Genomic DNA, 19,110 nt, shown 5'->3' on the forward strand with positions numbered 1-19,110 from the left:
GGGACCAGAGTCTGATGATTACTTGACCTCTCTGAGCCTCAATATCAGCATTAAGAATAACTGCGTGTCTGACCTGCTAACAGTGACTGCGCAGAACACAGGGCTAGTAAATATGAAGGTGCCTGGTATGTTGGACCCTGCTCTTATGTACAAGGGCTTATCACGGGACCTGGGGGGAGGCCTGCTGGGCACGAGGACAATCGGCCATGTGGTCAAGATGATGCATTTGTTCAGGCCACTTCGCCTCTTTGTTCTAGTTTCTTCACCTGTAACATGGGAGTAATAATGTCTAACTCCTCCCTATGGTCCAAGATGTGCTTGGACAAATGGATTATTTGCACAAAAGGGCCCTATGGCCTTGAGGAAAGCAGCAGAAATCCAGGGCCACACGAATCATGAATTTTATGTTCTCCACCAAGGTTTTCTAATTGGATGCCTCCCTGACCTAATCATGCTTAGAAATGCCCCTCTGGATACCACTAGCTGATGTATGCTTGGAAAAAAAGCAAAATTATGGTAACATTAAAGCCAAAAATTTTAGGCAGTCAATTGGTAGCTTTTTACCTTTCCCCCGCCAAAAGGAAAACTTCAAAGCCACAGAATTCCTTATAAAACTGATTAGGCTTTGTAAAATCTCCAATTTGGATTATTCCAGTCATGAGTAAGTGAGAGTTACTCAGATAGCTTGTAGATTCAGGATGGTGTTGAGAGCTGGCCAGATGATGTCAGAAAATCTGGGAACCAGACACAGAATTCCTAGGGACTATATGATAAGGAGGTTTGTGATTATTTTGGAAGAAAAATAGTATTAAGAAACAGAGAAGATCTTCTTATATTTTTTCTAGATTTAGTGTGATATTCACTTTTCTCTGACCAGGTAGCGAATCTAGGAGCATCTCACATTTGGGGACCATGGAGAGAAATGGAGGCATAGGGCCCAGGAAAGCCTATCCTGCTCTTGGGAACCTGCCATCCAGTGTGCATGGACCACAACACGATGGTTCCATTGCTCATCAACAGTTTACCTGGGTAAGTCCTGCAACCCTGCTACATCGCTGCTGGAACCACCATCCTGACCCAATAGGTGTATGTGACTTACAGGCCCCCAGAACTTTCACATTCAACATGACATTGAGCCTCATAACCACCCTGTGGGAGAGGTTCACAGCCAGCCTCATCTTGGAGGTTAGGGCTTAGGGAGGCAGGGGTGGGGGTGGAGTAGGACATGTACACCAGGGCTCAGACTCAGGGCTTCCCTCCCAGGAGTGCTCTTTCAATAGCCCAGGAAGGATGCAAAGTGTAGAGCTTGAAAAGACTGCCTGGAAAGTATGTCTGAGGAAGGGATGGAGAAGGGGACATAAAAGATGAAGCATTAATGGAGTAATAAAAACTGGAACTCCAAATGAGCCCTTAATACCACGGTCTTCTGTGGACATGAGATTCAGAGATGAGGCAAAGTAATTTGCTCAAAGTATATATCTGGCATCAGAGCAAACTGTGACTAGTTCCTGGGGTGGGGTTGGGCTAGTAGGTTTCTGTGTCCCACAGGGAGGGACACCCCAGGAGAGCCCACCCAGTGTTGTCTCTGACCCCCAGACCTTTCCCTTGGACCAAGCCCTCCAGCCTTCAGCCATATGCCCCAGGCCAGGCCAAACCCCTGGAGGATCGCCAGAGGATCTGTGTGGTCACCCCCCAAGGCTCCCCTGCTCACTCGGCTCGGTCTCCTGCTACTGCCTGATTTAGGAAGGCTCCAGGACTGTTTTCTTTCCCAGTGCCAACAGAGAAGCCTCTCAGGGAAGGGTTGAATTCCCGGAGAATATCTGGAAATATAAAGAAGAGATATGCTTAGTAACTACCCCCAAACAATCTTCAAATTCTTTTGATAAGTACCAGTGCATGTTACAGACAAGGAACCCCCACCCTTAAAACTTTTAACTTAACTCTTCTCTCAACATGGAAAGAAAGTGTCCAGCAGGCTGATGCTTAACCACATGGGCAACACACACAGGTGCTTAATGAATTATTGTTGAATAAACGTGAGCCTGGATTTGGTGTTTCTATCATGCATTTTTCTCGTTTTCTTTTCAAAGATTTTATTTATTTGAGGCCAGACAGAGAGACAGAGACAGAGAGAGAGAGTACAAGCAGGGGGAGAGCAGCAGAGGGAGAGGGAGAAACAGGCTCGTCACTAGGCAGGAAGCCCAACTTGTGGCTCAATCCCAGAACTCTGGGATCATGACCTAAGCTGAAGGCAGATGCTCAACCGACTAAGCCACCAAGATGCCCCTTTTTCTGTTTCCTAAATACATAATAGTTTTTTGAGATATAATTCACATACCATAATATTCATGAAGTACAGTTCAATAGCTCAGAGTTGTGCAACCATCACCATAATCAACTTTACAACATTTTCATCACCCCAAAAAGAAACTGTACTCAGTACCAGTCCCTCCCTATTCCCTCCAACCGTGTGGTGACCATCAATCTACCTTCTCTCATATAGCCTTGCTTATTCTAGACACTTCATATAAATGAAATCATACAGCATGTCTTTTGTGACTGGCTTCTTTGGCTTAACATAATGTTTTCAGTGTTTATCCATGTTATAGCCTAGATCTGCACTTCATGGCTTTCGTTGCCAAATAAATCCCTCAAATGGATATATCACATTTACCCATTCATCAGTTGAAGGATTTGGATAGTTCCTACTTTCCTGGCTATTATGAATAGTGATACTGTGAATGTTTTTGTACTAGTTTTTGTGTGAATCTCTCTTGGATATATATCTAGAAGTGGAAATGATGGATCATATGATAGCTTGATAGTTTTGTTTAATCTTTTGAAATATTGACAGATCATTTCCCAAAGGATCTGTGCCAATTTACCTTCCCATCAGAAGCATATGAGGGTTTTAATGTCTGCACAGCCTCACCAACCTTCATCTTTTTAAAAATAACCATTCTGGTGGATGTGAGATGGTATCTCATAATGGTGTGGTGTGCATTGATGGTTTCTAATGTTGAGTATGTTTTCATGTGCTTATTGGTCATTTGTATACCTTGTTTGGAGAAATGTCTACTCAGATTCTTTGCCCATTTTAATTGGCCCAAATTGAATTATCTTATTTTTGAGTTATAAGAGTTCTTTTCTAGATATGTTTCTTATTAGGTATGATTTCCAACATTTTCTTTCACTCTTCAGGTTTTCTTTTTACTTTTTTTCTAAAAAGATTTATTAATTTATTCATGAGACAGAGAGAGAGAGAGAGGCAGAGACATAGGCAGAGGGAGAAGCAGGCTCCCTGCAGGGACCCTGATGTGAGACTGGATCCTGGGACTCCGGGATCATGCCCTGAGCTAAAGGCAGATGCTCAACCACTGAGCCACCCAGGTGTCCCTCCTTTTACTTTCTTTTTTTTTTTTTAAAAAAGATTTTATTTATTTATTCATGAGAGACAGAGAGAGAGAGAGAAGCAGGCCCCATGCAGGGAGCCCCATGTGGGACTCGATCCCAGGTGTCCTGGATCACGCCCTGGACCGAAGGTGGCTCTAAACCACTGAGCCCCCGGGCTGCCCTCCTTTTACTTTCTTGATGGTATCCTTTGAAACTCAAAAGTGTTTAATTTTGTCCGATCTATTTTTTCTTTTGTCATTTGTGCTTTTGTTGTTATATCTAAGAAGGTTTTTTTTTTAGCCCAAGGTCATGAAGATTTGTTTCCATATTTTCTTCTAACAGTGAATTTTAGCTCTTACATATAAGCCTATGACCCATTTTGCATTAATTTTTATATATGATATGAGATAGGAGTCCAACTTCATCCTTTTGCATATGGTTATATAATTATCCTAGCACCATTTATTGAAAAGACTATTCTTTCCCTATTAGTCTTGGTACTCATGTTGAAAATGAGTACCATGGTACTCATGTTAGTCATAGTATGAGGGTTTATTTATGGACTATTAATTCTATTCCATTGATTTATATGGCTATCCTTATGCCAGCATCATGTTGTCTTAATTATTGCAGCTTTATAAATTTTGAAATTAGGGAGTGTGAGTCCACTGAATTTGTTCTTTTAAAAGTTTATCTTGACTATTCTGGGTCCCTTAAATTTCCCTATGAATTTTAGAATCAGCTTACCAATTTCTGCTAAGAAACCAGCTGGAATTTTGATAGAAATGATACTGAATCTATAGATTAATTTTGGGGATATTGTCATCTTAACAATATTAACATGGGATGTCTTTCCATTTATTTAGTTCTGATTAAATTTCTTTCAGCAATGTTTAGCAATCTTAAGAGTATAAAGGATACACTTAGTTTGTTAAACTTATTCCTAAGTATATTTTGATGCTATTGTAGGTAGAATTTTTTTTTAATTTCATTTTTAGGTTAATTGCCAATGTAGAGAAATACAATTAATTTCTGCATATTGGACAGCCCGGGTGGCTCAGCGGTTTAGTGCTGCCTTCAGCCCAGGGCGTGATCTTGGAGACCTGGGATCAGTCTTGCGTCGGGTTCCCTGCATGGAGCCTGCTTCTCAACCTCTGCCTCTCTCTCTCTCTCTCATTAATAAATAAAATCTTTTAAAAAAATAATTTCTGCATATTGACATTGTACCCTGAAATCTTGCTGAATGCATTTATTCTAATAATTTTTAGTGGATTCCTTAGGATCCTATATTTAAGATCATGTCATCTGCAACTACAAACAGCTTTATTCTATTTCTAATCTTGATGCCTTTTATTTTCTTGCTTAACTGTCTTTACTAGAACCTCCAGCATAATGTTGAATAAAAGTGGCAAGAGTATACATCTTGATCTCAGAAGGAAAACATCCTGCCTTTCCCCATTAAGCATGATGTTAACTGCAGGCTTTTGCAGATGTCCTTTATCAGATTGAGGAAATGTCCTTCCATTCTCAGTGTGTAGAGTGTTTTTACCATGAGAGGATATTAGTTTTTGTAAAATACTTTTTCTCAATTGTAATGATTGTGTAGTTTTTTGTCTTTTATGCTTTTTTTTGAAAAAAAAATAATATTATTTGAGAGAAAGAAAGTATGAACATTGGGGAGGGGCAGAGGGGCAATCAGACTTCCCTCTGAGCAAGGAGCCTGACGCAGGGCTCAATTCTAGGACCCTGAGATCATGACCTGAGCTGAATGCAGATGCTTAACTGAGTCACCCAGGCACCCCTGTCCTTTATGCTTTTATACAGTGTCTTATATTATTATTTTTTTATTTGAAACTAACCTTGTATTCCTAGGGATAAATCTCATTTGGTCATGGGCTATAATCCTTTATGTACGCTGCTCTACTTTGCTTGCTAGTGTTTTGTTGAGGATTTCTGCACATATATTCAAAAGAGATACTGGTCTGTAGTTTTCTTTCCTTGTGATATCTTTGCCTTATTTGTTATTAAGAGAATACCAGTCTCCTAAAATGAATTGGGTAGCAGTCCCTCTTACTCCATTTTTGGGAGGAGTTTGTTAAGAATTGATGTAAATTCTTCTTTCAGTGTTTGATAGAGTTCACTACTGAAGCCAGAAAAGCCTGGACTTTCTTTGGTGTGAAGTTTTAAAATTCATTCTCTTTGTTATAAATCTATTCAGATTTTCTATTTTGTCTTAAACCAGTTTCAGTAATTTGTGTCTTTCGAGGAATTTTACCATTTCCTCTAAGTTATCTCATTTATTGGCATACAATTGTTCAAAATCATCTCATAATCCTTTTTATTTCTGTAGTAATGTTTCCTTTTCTGTTCCTGATTTTGAGGTATCTTCTTCACACCCCTCTTGATCAGTCTGGTTAAAGCCCTGTCATTTGGTTGATCTTTTCAATCTCATGCACTCTCATACCTTTATCACACTGGATCTACACTTGACTTTTCACTTTTCCATCTCCCCATCTTGGTTGAAAACTCCTGAGAGCAGGGTCTGTATATACCTCATACTCTCACATATACTCAACAAGTGCTCATGGACTGAATGAAAGATGACCCAAAGTTGAGGAAGTCTGGGAGGTTAGCTGAAAGTCACAGAATTCCAAGCCAGAACTCTGCTCTCTCAGCCCCAATACAGGGCACTTTCCCCTGCCTCACAATCTGCGAGGACATGGGAAAGGCATGTGCTAGGTTCCAGTCAGTATTCTCAGGCATCACGCCATCCAACAGAGTGCTTTTTAGAACCAAGTCCTGCAACAGGACCTACACAACACATAGGCATTGAACTCCTTCCAGCTTTGGGGACATTATATCCAATGGACAGAAGTTACTCTGATTTCTACTCAATAGAAAGGAGAGCTGTGAAATCACTAGAGCAATCTGGAAATAATGGATTGTCCTAGGTTTCCCATTGCGGGAGGAATCCATCACAGGCCAGCTAGCTACTTACCTGGAATATCATAGAAAGGCACCACACGTTATTTAGAGTGAGAACTTGCTGGTATGTGCCATTATCTCTGCCAGAAATGTCCCATCCCCTTTCCTGACCTCATGAATTCTAGTTCTTAAAACCCCTTTTTCAGAAGGCAGGGTTAACCACCTTCTTACTCATTTTCCCTTAAACGTTGTACATAGCTATAATTGTGGGTACATGAGTCTGTCTTTAGGGAGACAGGCCCCCAAAGAGACTGTGATGATGGCAGAAGGGCAGGGACCTTGCTTCATGCTCCTCTTTCCCAAGCATCCAGAACTGGAGTCTTTGCAGGATTAAATTGAAGCAGGAGTCAAACTGAGCTTCTGTTCTAACCCTATGTTCTCGTATGTTTCCAAACACATTTTCATGTAGTTATTTCCCTGGGGAATGTCCAGCCCCCTATGATCAAACTGTCTTTCACAACTCTAGTAAGGAAGCGTATGAACAGGCAATGATCCATCGCTGGGCTAAGTGTGTCAAGGGAGTTCACCTGAGGGGTGACACCGTCTCAGTCCTTTGTGAATCACTGTAGTGAAGGTCTTGAGCCATTTCCAATTGTCTTATCCACAATAACAGCAGGGGACTCAGCCCAGCAAGCTGTTGTGTATGCTGGGCCAGCTTGCAGAACCAATCACACTCACAGAAGCAACCCAAACCACCTCCCCTTGGCAATAAATACAGGGAGGACTTTTGCCATGGGACTGTACCCTACTTGCATTCAACAGGATTTGCAAATAGCAAAAACAGATAACCATTCATGAAGCCCCATCGGTCCCGCCGACGTGGAGATGAAGCCGTCTCTATCATCAAAGTCTTGGAGCCTTAAACCTCAAATAACTTCTTAGCTTTTAAAGATATATTACAAAGGGATAATGACAAGAAAAGCAAATGAGAACGGGACCAGTTAAGTTTCTTAGGCAAAATTATTAGCTAGAAGATTTGAAGAGGAAATAATGTAATGATAACATTACGAGCATGTGTGCTTTCAGAACAAGCGCTGTGATGTGCATGCACTAAGGAGAATAAGAAGATGTTGAAAACCATTCAGAGGATGTATCTCAGGCTTCAAAAAAAAAAAAAAAAATTCCCAGCAGGTGGCGGGTGAAGTAAAATATCTGACCCCAAACCCCACTGTGTGCACGGCCTGCGCAAGGTAATTCCAGCTCTTACTGCGGCAATAGCGGCCTTTCCTAAAGTGACACACAGGAACTCAACATCTTTGTATGCAGTGGTGCTTAATGCAGCCCCAGCCCAGATCAGCACCTCCCAGGACGGTGCTCTGCTCAGAATGACAGGCAAAGCGGAGATGGGTTCCCTTTCCTTCTTTCTGGAGTCATGTCCTATAATTAATTACGTTCCACTAAGAATTAGCCTGAACTCTCTTCTCCTCTTTTAGTCTCTTCCTTCCTTGGACAAATACAATTTCTCTTAAAAAAAAAAAAAAAAAAAAAAACAGATCATCCCTCCGAGCTTTCGGGATGCTCACGGGGCGGAGCGGGGACCGCCTGGGGATGCAGCGCCTCCTGGCGAAGGCGGCAGAGCGGCACCGCCACGCTCCCTGCCGAGCCCGCGGCCGCCGCCAGGAGGCGCCGCAGAGCCGCGCGGGGCCGCTGCCGCTGCCGCCCGCCCGCCCGCCCGCCCGCAGGAGCCCGGGGAGCGGGAGCGCGGACTCACTTGCGAGGGTGATGACGCTGCTGAGGTTGTGATCGCCTCCTCCACTGCGGTGCAGAACGGAAGAAAACGGAGGTTGAGAATGGCAGCGGCGCCGGAACCGCTCAGCCCAGCCGCTACGGGGACAGTCCTTGCTCCTCCTGAGACACACCCCCGGGGCCTGGAACTCGTGGTTCCCTCGTTATCTCAGTAGAAAAGCAAACCAGAGGACAGCCCCTCCTCTCCCTCGTCCCGCTGCAAATCCAGCCAAGAAACGGATTTAAACAGCTCAGCAGACTTTGTTGATTTTTTAACTTTGAGCATTGACGCTGGGGGCAGGGGAATGCAGTGGGCCCCCTTCACCCCTCTTTTAAGGGGAAAGTGACCCTTCCCTGGATGCCCAGCCCAATCGAGCCCCGCTAGCCACTGCAGCTGGTCATGGGTGTTATCACTGAAAACAGAGTGCAAAGGTTTGCCCTCATCGCTCTCTTCCAGTTTGGCTTAAACGGTTTGGCTTCTAGAATGCAACCCGTCTTCCAAGCTACTTCTAAAATTCCAAGGAAATCAGAGTTGGATGGGTTTCTAGGCATGAAAATATGCAACATTCCAGAGTTTATTGGATTCCCTGCTTTTCCATATCCACCCCCCACCCCAACCCCGTTCTCTGCCAAGTATGTCTGGGAACGTTTTAAAGGGTCTCAGAATGTTTGGGGTTTAATTCTGTGCAGCGTCACCAGGGAGGATGCCAGGGATTCAACACTCAGGTTCAGTCTGGGGCCAGAGATGCCAGATTCCCGGCTGAGAAAATAGCAAACCTGCCCTCTCCTGCTTGGCAGGAGCGGGGTGTTCAAAGCACGAGTCCTGCTCACTGCAGCTTGTGGCAGTCTGGATTTGATTACAGCCAGAGCAGGAGCAAGCCTGCATGAAGCAGTCACGATGGGGGGAAATGTGCCAGATTAGGGGTCAGGAACCATCTGCTCTACTTTTTGCTCTTTTGCCATCTGGCTGTTTGATCTTAGGTGACTTGTCCTCTCTGCGCCTCACTTTTTCATCTGTAAAATGAAGGCCTTTCAATAATGATGCCAGCTACCATTTAGATCTGCTTTGTGTCAGGCACGGTGCTGGATGCCTAAACTCTAATCCTCATGAGGGTGCTCAGGCAGTATTGTTATCTCCGCATCGAAGATAAGGAGACGAGCTCACAGAGGTTAAGTAACTTGCTCACGGTTGCGCAGAGTCCAGAAAGCAGCTAGGCTCTGGTTTCAAAGGCCACTGCCTCCTTTTGAGCTTATGCCCCAGAGGGAGAAATGAAAGCTTGGGAAGATTTTCAACCCAACATAAATGTTTCTCCCCCAAAGTCCCCCTGCTTAGCTCTCAGTTCCTGTCCTGGGGAATATAGTGGTTTGGGGAAGATTTACGTTCCTTCCTTAAAGTGAAACAGAAGTGTCTCACTGAAAAACACTGGCTAGGTGGTTCATCTGTCTGCTAGAGGAATTGTTTTTCTGTGATGCTTAGGGGTCCCCCCCTGCCCTGCAGCAAAGGGGTCATTCAGGGTCTTACCACATCTTCACTCACCTCCAGGACAGGCCTCGGTACTGAGTCAAGACATCCAAGATATCCCCAGGCTTGGATCCGGCCCCATTACCTGCCTGAGCAGGAATATTGAGGGGTGAGTCTCCCTGCTCGCTGGTCAGAAAGTTCTGGTTCTGGCTGGGAAGGCCTGGACTCTCTCTAGAATCTAGACATTCCCCTATCTCGATGTGCATCCTGCCTTGACAGAGATGAGTGAGAGCTCTTGCAAGGAATCTTGGTGCTGTCCACACCTTGGGCTCACCGTAAGAAACCCTGCCCAGACCCAGATCAGGTGACACTAGGCTTGCAAAATTGCTCTGAAAATTAGACAGCTGTGTCCGTTTTTCCAAAGGATATATTTCAAGGTCCCATTTGCCTCATTTTTAAAAGTTGTGAAACACATCATAAAAGGAAGCATATCACAATCCTTTTATATCACTATATCTCACATATATACAATTTAAAAAATAGTAAGAAAATAAAATGCGATGTCCCTGCCCTCAATTGAAGAGAGAACATGTGCTTTAAAACCTCAATCTGACATATCCTGCAGTTTCCTGTCCCTTGTCTAAGCCTGTTATTTCTAAGCAGGGCCATTGCAACAGTCAAGCTGAAGACCGGCCTCCCAGGCAGCTGGGGGGTGATGGGGAGGCTGGCCTCCATGAGAGATACCCCACCCCTGCGCCTGGAGTGTGACCCTTGCTCTCTGGTGCCCAATTCCTCTGCCACCTGCCATGTATGTCACACTCCAAATGCTGCCTCCCAGCAAGTCCTGAGGAGCTGTGCTGATTCTCGATGACTCCTTATCCCGAGAGCACTTCAAGGAGACCAGGGGATGGGGGGAACCCCATCCAGCAGGAAGTGGTTGGGATAAGCAGTGCTAAGGACCATCCCGCTTATCCTTCTGGAAAGTTACAAGCAGTAGGGTGGTTGGGGTGAAGAGTCGCTGAGGGGTCACGGAGGACACAGCTACAGTACAGGGAGAGGATTCTGGACTTGGGAGTCAGGACTGGGAGTGCTGGTGCTGGTTCAGCACCTGTGAGCTATGTGTTGCAGGCACTCAGTTCACCTGCACAGCTTTATCTCCTTTATGGGTTAATTTGAAGGAGAGTCATATTTCATAGGATTGCATTGATGCCGCCAAATGAGATAGATCAAATGCTAACAGGCCACAGATGTGAAAGGTATCTGCTGCTGGTCTTTGGGCAAGATTCCACTGGAGGCCCTGAATTCTACTGACCCAGAGAACAGCAGCTGGGTCCGTCTGTAATGAGCGGCTAATGAACAGAAGCTCGTGTCTGGGAGCCTCTAGGAACCTCCACCCAGTCTCCCTAGAGCCTGATCCTGCTTTTCATGGATAGCACTTTGCAGGCCTGAGGGGTCACCACAAAGTGGCTGCAGAGGTGGGCTGGGATCATTTGGAGTACCTCCCTCTCTTCCCCTCATCCCTCCCCCTACCCCATTAGCATCTGCTCCTGTCTCATCCTCTCTTCACCCTCCTTTAATTTCCTCCCTGAGGAGTGCCAGGTCTTGGAAGGAGCCCCACACTGTGGGGGAGACCTAGTCCAATCCGCCCACCACTGCCAGGCTGGGAGATCTGGGCTGAGTCACTTCTATCACAGCTGCTCCCTCTGAGGTCCCCCCAGTTTCTGCTCACTCCCTCATTCCATAGCTGGGAGAGGAATACAGGGTTAGGACAGGCGTGGGGAAAGGTGATGGGTCACAAATGCTGGTCCAGGGGAGGCGGGCCAGACCAGAGAGGGGCCAGAGCTGAGAGTTCTTCTCTCCAGGCTCCCATAGGGGTCAAGATCTCCTCCCCAGTGCCCCATCCTTCCACAGTCGGGGTAACTTACCGTCAGAGAGTCGCCCAGGGCTCCAATTACCTTGATGTCAGCCGGTTTCAACCTGTGAACTGAGATTACACTTGCGAGTTAATGGCAGACAAGGGTTCTTATCTCCTCTGAAAATGAATGAAGACCTTCCAGGAAAACTGAGAGAAAGTCTATTTGTAATGGCAGTTCAGCTTGGACAGAGATATTAACAGCCCATCCTTGTCATAAGACTCAACAGTATCAGCCATGGAGCAGCCTCTCTCTCTCTCTCCTTTGGTGCCTCGGGAACAAGAAGGCAAGAAGTCCGACCCTCTTTCAGAGGGGAGTCTGGGGCCTTCAGTGAAACCTGATGCCTGAAACAGCCCCTGGAATGTGGTCTTGAGAGTAAGGCAGGAATTGTGGTAAAGATGTAACCAACACAACCTATTCTAGGATCTGCTGATAATTGGGAGAAAATCTAGTATCACCCTATTAAAAAAAATTAGCTCGGTTTTTCTTTTTCTTTTTTAAGATTTATTTATTTATTTATTCATGATAGACAGAGAGAGAGAGAGGCAGAGACACAGGCAGAGGGAGAAGCAGGCTCCATGCTGTGAGCCCGATGCAGGAATCTATCCCCAATCCTGGGACTCCAGGATCAGGCCCTGGGCCAAAGACAGACGCCAAACTGCTGAGCCACCCAGGGATTCCCCCAGTTTTTTTTTTTTTTTTTCCCCCAGTTTTTCTAAAGTGAAAAGGAACATGCTTTTCTACCAGTGACTCATTTTTTAAAATCAAGGTGAAGTTCATATAACATAAAATTAACCATTTTAAAATCAACAATTCAGGGGCATTTAGCACATTTGCAATGGTTAGATGACTGTGACCTCTATCTGGTTCCAAAACATTTTCATTTTACCCCCAAAGGAGACCTGCGCTTATAAAGCACTGACTTTGTGCTCCCCTGAGCTCCTGACAACCATGAATTTGCACTCTATGGATTTACCTATTCTGGCTATTTCATATATAATTCCATTTATATATGAAATTCCATTTGGTCCTTTTGTGTCTGGCTTCTTCCCCTTTGTATAATGATTTTGAGGTTCATCCATGTTATGCCAATATTTTGTTCCTTTTTATGGCTAAATAATAACCTATTGTATGGATATAACCACATCTTGCTTACCAATTAATCTGCTGTGGGACATTTGAGTGTTTCCATCTTGTGGCTGTTGTAGTGGTGCTATGAACATTCATGTGTAAGCACTATTTAAATGACTGTTTTCAATTATTTGGTGTATATACCGAGGAGTGGAATTGGTAACCATAAGATAATCCTATGCTTAGCTTTTTGAGAAATCACTATACTATTTTTGACAGTCTGACTATTTTTTTCATCTTTTGAGTTTGCACATGTACTATAATGTAGCCAAACAGCTATTTACTCATGACAAACATACCACCAAGCAGTGGCTGGGTGCTCTGGAGACTACGAAGTGATCAGAAACAGAGCTCTAAAGAAACTCGGAAGCTAAGGAAGAAATGAGAAACATCCCAGTTATAATTATTTATAAGCTGATAAACTCTGAGAGATATAAAGTGATAAGAAGTTCTGAAGTTGCAGGATGATTTACCCCTGCGGGGTGTGTGGTTCAGAGCAGGCTTTACAGAGAAGGTAGTATTTGAATGTGCAATATGAGATGAGGATGAGGGAAGAGTGAGGTGGGGGATGGAGGGAAAAGCATAAAGAATGCATGTGGTATGGTAAAGTGTGTGATGTCTGTAAAGAACGGATAGTTGTACACTCTGGCTTCAGTGAAGGGTCTGTAAAGGAGACTAGCACAAAATTACATTGCAAAGGTGAGTTAGGGCCATGGGCCTTTTATGCCTGGCTAACAAGCTAGGAGAGCCACATGAATACTGCTATATGGAGAATTACTTGCATATATACACCTGTACAGTAGCTCTCTACCCCTCTACCTTATACCCGTGTGAACATGAATCCACGTGCACTTGGAGGACCACAGCTCTGTGGTCCTATGCTGTATGAAGCTCTGCCCCCTCAAATCACAACTTACTCCCCACTCCCCCAGAGTACTTTAGTCCTGTAGTCACCCTAACTTTGCCTGGCTCCATCTTTCCTCTCAGATGTACTTTCCATTGTCTCTGGTGGTTGCAATACTTCACTAAACTGTCAGTTAAGTTTCGTGCCTTGGGAGGATCTAATACAACATCCGTACCAGGGAGTGGCCCATGACTCCAGAGTGGGGGTGGGGGAAACCTGTTATCTCAGGGGTCTGTTGCTTAAGATGGAAAAAGGAAACTTGTCTGCATGGAGGCCTTCTTGACAGCCCTTCCTTGTCAAATCATTTGGTAACACATCCAGCGAAACAGAACCAGATGCTTTTGACCCACTGGGCTATCTATCACTTCACCCATCAACATCCAAATCATGGTTTTAGAATTATACCTGCACAAGAAGCTGTATTAACACTCAGCGGAAACAATGTTCGAAGAGATCTCCAAGCCTTATCTCCTTCCGTGGAGACATCTTTTCTACCTGACTTCCATGCTGTCTGCAGATGGAGAGCGGTCACTCCCACTGAGGATATGCTCTCACTGGAAAAGTAAAAGTCCCTGCTTCTTCCTATGACAGCATGTAAACTAACACATACATAATTGTGAATGTGTGTATGCAAAATATATAGATTAGTGGTCCTCAAATTTGAGCATGCATCAGAATCATCTGGAGAGCTTGTTAAAACACAGATGGTCGGTTCCTACCCTCAGAGTTCTGCTTTACTAGGTCTTGGGAGGGGGTGGGCTAAGGATATGTGGTTAGAAGAACAATATCAAATCACAAAGCCAGCTGCACACATTAGCACACATCCATGGGGTTGAGCCTGAGAACTTTAAAATGACCTCTTCTCAAAGAAATTGGGCTATGGGTAAAAAAGGCAACAAAACAGAAAATAAGACCTCCTTCCCTCAACTCTGGAGCACTTAAATTAGTTCCTGGTGATGACAGTCAATCACTGTATTCTTGTTGCCATAATGTATGATATACACAGTGAATACTGTGAATACTTGCTAGCGGGCAAAGGTTAGGGGAAATCTTTGAAGCTGGTAAAATGTGGAAGAGATGGACAGATTTTCTCCAAAAGCACATTACAGTTTGCTAAAGAGGCAGCTGAAACTGGTCATCCTATCACCTAAATTTTTAGCTAAGGAAACATACACACATACATATGCGCATGCATGTCCACATTCATGGGTGTGTATGTATGTGTGGACAGATTGATGGGGGGGGGGTTCTCCTGTTGTTCTGAAGGATTTCCTTTGAGAGATAACAAACCAAATGATCCAAGCATAAGTGGGAGGAGTCTGGCTTATCTGGGATTTTATTAAGATAGAGCCCGACATGTTTCATTTGTTTAATATTCTGTAGACCTTGATTTGAGCTTTGTTAACATCATCATGTATGACAAAGACACAGCCTGGAAACACAGCAAAGCACTTCAGCAATTGCTCTCCTTGGAGAAAGAACTGTTTAGAGATAAGATTAAATTTATGCGGGCTGATTAGCTAAACATTATCTGGTACAAACTGTCCACTACCCTGAAAGGAGTTGATAAATACATCAATAACTCATCAAGATTTCTACAGAGGGGGGCCTCTTATTAGAAGGCCATTCAAACTATGACGAAATGTCATGAATAGCAAGGACATAGTAGACTATAGAATAGGGAAAAGACTTGACACTTTGGAGTTTTGTCTGGTACAACCCAACAGCTTGAACCACCTGGAGCCATTATCTGAAAAACCAGCTTTCTCCTCATTGTTAGCTAGGACTGCCCAACCCATGTGCTCTCTCATTTTAAGGACTTAGGTTAAGCCTTCTGCAATGGTAGTAAATTGCTGGCACAATGTTAGAGCCTTGTTTCTGCCTTGGAAGTGCTTTAGTGTGGGTTTATATGAAAAAATACACACCTTGGATGTAGGAGCTCAAGACATGTGCTAAGTTGAATAATAGGCTAAATTAGAGGCTCTCTGTCAGAGCCTTTACTCAAAGCTTTAAATGATGGAGACTTCAGGGAAAGGAAATACTTATTCATCCAAGGGTCTTCGGGTGATTTTGAACTTGCTCAGTAGACTGGTCCCACCGAGGGACAAGCAGGCTATTAATCCCTGTGGGGCATCATTACTTCCTAGTCCCAGGTTAGGTTACATACCAAGACCCATGAGCAGGTGGTGAAGATAGACTCTGCAGAGTCTACACTGGATGTTCAACTGCCAGCTCACAACAAAAGGAAACCCTTAGCGAGCACCCTGGTGCTGTAACTTGGCATTTTTCAAATCAACTTTTGAATAGCTCATTTTAGTCAAATGGGTAAAATAAATGACATCAAGGACTTAGAAAGGAATCAAGGTCTTCACTGAATGTAAATGAACTTCTGAATATATACTATTGATGACTGTGGCATCTCTATTTATGAATCTCTATTTTCAAATACTATGAATTTTTCCCTCTGCATGGAATCAGCAGCTTAGCTTCAAGATAGCCAACTTCCACAGATAACCAAGAACCATTGTCCTGGGTCCAGATTGCTACTCTTTTGTTTGCAAAATGCTACTCTTTTTCTCACTGAGAAAGCTTTAGGTCAGTTGCCAGGTCCAACATATTTTTCTTAGTCATCCCAACTATGTTAGGGGCAGGCCATGGAGTAATAGAAAATGATGCAAGTATGTACAAAATTATAAAGCCCACAGGAGATAGCACTCAACAAAGTGCACGTATGCACTGACCGGGAGGAAAATTTGGTGGTTTTTATTTTTATCTGGCTACCAAATACCAATTAGGTATAAAAAAATCACATTAACTCTATATATCTCATTCCAAAGCCTCATAGATTAGTGGAAGAGGAGGTTCATCACCTGTGGGCTCCAGATGGAATGAGTAAGGCACCCAGGTTGCTGGGGGCTGTGTCCTGTTGATGAAGGCAATACCTTAAGCTGAAACACCACTTTTGGTTAGCTCAGTGTATCTGTAGGCTGTTGGAGAGAAACTAGGGAAGATGATGACAAGAGAGGTTTTTGAAAAGAACTATGAAGGCAAAACAGTTATTTTATACAGAGTCTTAGTGAAAAGTTGTTTTAATGGAAGCCACTTTGATCTAGTAGGTTTGAAGATCTTTTTCAACTCAGAACTGCTGATTAGCTGAATTAAAAATACTTATTAAGATTAATTCAGTGATCATTTACTGGGCTCATACTATGTGCTGAGTCATTGGAGGTATAAAGATAAGATGGCCTGCTCTTGTAGGTATGCATCAGATGCCATCACCTCAATTAGAAATCACAAACATGATCTCCAGAGGAGTGAATGACCTCACCAGATAAGTGACAACTATCAAGGAAAACCAATAAGGTGGCCCCATGCTACGTCTTTTTAACTACTCCAACAATCACAGGGATGGTTAAAATGTCCAATCACAGATCACGCACTGTAACGTGTTTTTCATTATTGTCCAGTTAGTTATGGCCATTTTCCTAAATGACACCTTTTAGGCAGGACTTAGAAGGGTAGGCCCTCCTGCTCTCATTCAGGAGGGCTGCTGCCCAGCTGGAGTGAGTCAGCATTTTGGTTCCATGTGCACTCGGTTAGATCAAGGAGACCTAAATCTATCCATTTGCTTACTCAGACAATCCCTATCACTAGAGTATCTTCCAATCTCAAGGTCTTAAGATTTCTCGTGCTTGTATCTGTACATGCCAATAAACACAATAATCCTCAGGGGCAGGGAATAAAGAGGAGGTTCACATTTTATTTGGTTTTAGATGTTGACATATGTTCTAATGGATTGGTTGGTTATCACTGACATGACAGGAGCATAATTTGGACAGATTGCAAAATGCTTTATAGCTCATCCTCTCAGAGTGATAAGATTACAAAGGAGATGGAGACCATTTCTCTGTAAAGAGTATGGTGATTAAATCATTCAAATTCTCCCTTTCTGTCTACCATACGTGCACACATATGTACAGACATATATATGAATATATAAATACATATATACGCATATATGTATATATATATGCATATATATACACATACATGTTTGGGGGTTTTGCTAGAAGAAGGCCTATGTATGAAACTAATCATTTGTTTCTGCTGCTAAAGTTCTACTAGTAAACTAACAAACAGGAATGAGTTGTTGCCAAATATGAAGGAGGGAAAAATCTAAAGACTAAATATGTGTGCACATAAGAGCCTTATCACCTATTCCATTGTTTTGCAACTTAGAACAAGAGCTGGTTATATACTGAAGCTCTGGTACAAGCATTTTTAACATACTTGCCAGTCATACAGCTTAATTTGAGTGTGGAGAGCTAAGAATGCATGAAAGGGCAGGCTGACAGTTAGTTGTTCTACTAACACTCAACAAAAGGAAGTCTGACTAGAAAGATTTGCATCCCTGAAAGAATCCTGCTAGGCACTGTGACATCTCCAAACCTAATTTTCCATCTTGGAAGACACCTAGGAAGCATTCAGCAATCATCTAATAAATGAATGAACAGACGAATAAATCCATGAACAGACCAGTAACCGTCTAGGACCAAGCAGGGGAACCTATCGCACTGTTGCAGGAATGTTCCTGGGCTAATGTTTTGAGTCCTGCAGATCAACATACAGCACCCCTGACCCCCATGACTGCCCATAGTCATGCACATACAATCATCACTCTGAGGTTGGCTCACCTGGAGGAAAAGACTTAGTCCTGAGACAACCCCCCTTTTGGGGAGGGTGTCTGCCTGGAACATTCCATGAGTTTCATTTTCATAGCCCAGCAACAGTCATTTTGGAAATACTGAGAAGCAGTGAGAACAGCATGTTTATAAGATGGCATGCTTTCCTGTTCTGCGCAGTGTTTGAGTGCATCCTGTATAAAGCTCTGACATGCAGTATGGACTGGTTATTTCTGCTTCCTGTTTAAAGATACTTTTGCTTTTTGGAAAACAAATTCACTTCATCAAAGCTTAAAGGCTGGGACAATGACAGCAGCTCACACAACTCACACTGGGCTCTTTACAGAATAAGACCTGGCACACAGTTAATGTTAATAAATGCTTTCTGATAATGGTGTTATCCTATTCTAGTTAAAAAATAATCAAACACAAGAATGCACTTACAAATATACACCCAGAGCTCTCTCTGCCCTTGGAGAAAACCTCTCAGGTGTATCTCAGACTGTGTGGAAAGACTGTTAAAGTTGCCGTTAGGCTGATGATTTCAGGCATCAAATGAGGTTAAAAATCGCTTGATTTGAACCACATACCTGAGGTGGGAATCGTGTCGGAGGGGTCCTTGTCAGGGCACCTGATTTCCATTCCATCTCTCACCTGCAATGGGATGCACAGAGAAATAGGATCTTGGAATGTAGGAAACTAGGTGAGAAGCAGAGCCTCTATTTGGAAAACACTAGTCAACATAGAATCCTAGGTATCCCTTAAGATCCTCCCTCTCCTTCAACGCTCCTATCCAAGCGTCCATGACGTCCTTTCCTAAATGCTCCCCCCATCCTGTCCCCTCTCCTATGCCCAGGCCTGTGTTAGTTTTGCCTAAAATACTGCAGCATCTACAGCCTTCAGAGCCCATAAAGA

The 19,110-nt window shown here is 43.6% G+C and overlaps 1 protein-coding gene across 6 annotated transcripts in view; it reads right to left on the minus strand.

Annotated features, from left to right (window-relative positions):
• Window positions 1-19,110, minus strand: part of PLB1 (phospholipase B1) — a 137,140-nt gene that overhangs the window by 55,705 nt on the left and 62,325 nt on the right. For all 6 annotated transcript variants that reach the window (XM_072767412.1, XM_072767413.1, XM_072767417.1 and 3 more), the window contains 5 exons: window positions 18,786-18,849; window positions 11,491-11,549; window positions 9,641-9,714; window positions 8,090-8,133; window positions 1,712-1,820 (listed from right to left, as the gene is read on the minus strand). In XM_072767412.1, the coding sequence (XP_072623513.1) occupies window positions 1,712-1,820; window positions 8,090-8,133; window positions 9,641-9,714; window positions 11,491-11,549; window positions 18,786-18,849 (350 nt within the window). The remainder of the gene's footprint in view (window positions 1-1,711; window positions 1,821-8,089; window positions 8,134-9,640; window positions 9,715-11,490; window positions 11,550-18,785; window positions 18,850-19,110) is intronic.

This window comes from Vulpes vulpes, chromosome 8 (genome assembly GCF_048418805.1).
Source record: "Vulpes vulpes isolate BD-2025 chromosome 8, VulVul3, whole genome shotgun sequence".
NCBI classification, from domain to species: domain Eukaryota; kingdom Metazoa; phylum Chordata; class Mammalia; order Carnivora; family Canidae; genus Vulpes; species Vulpes vulpes.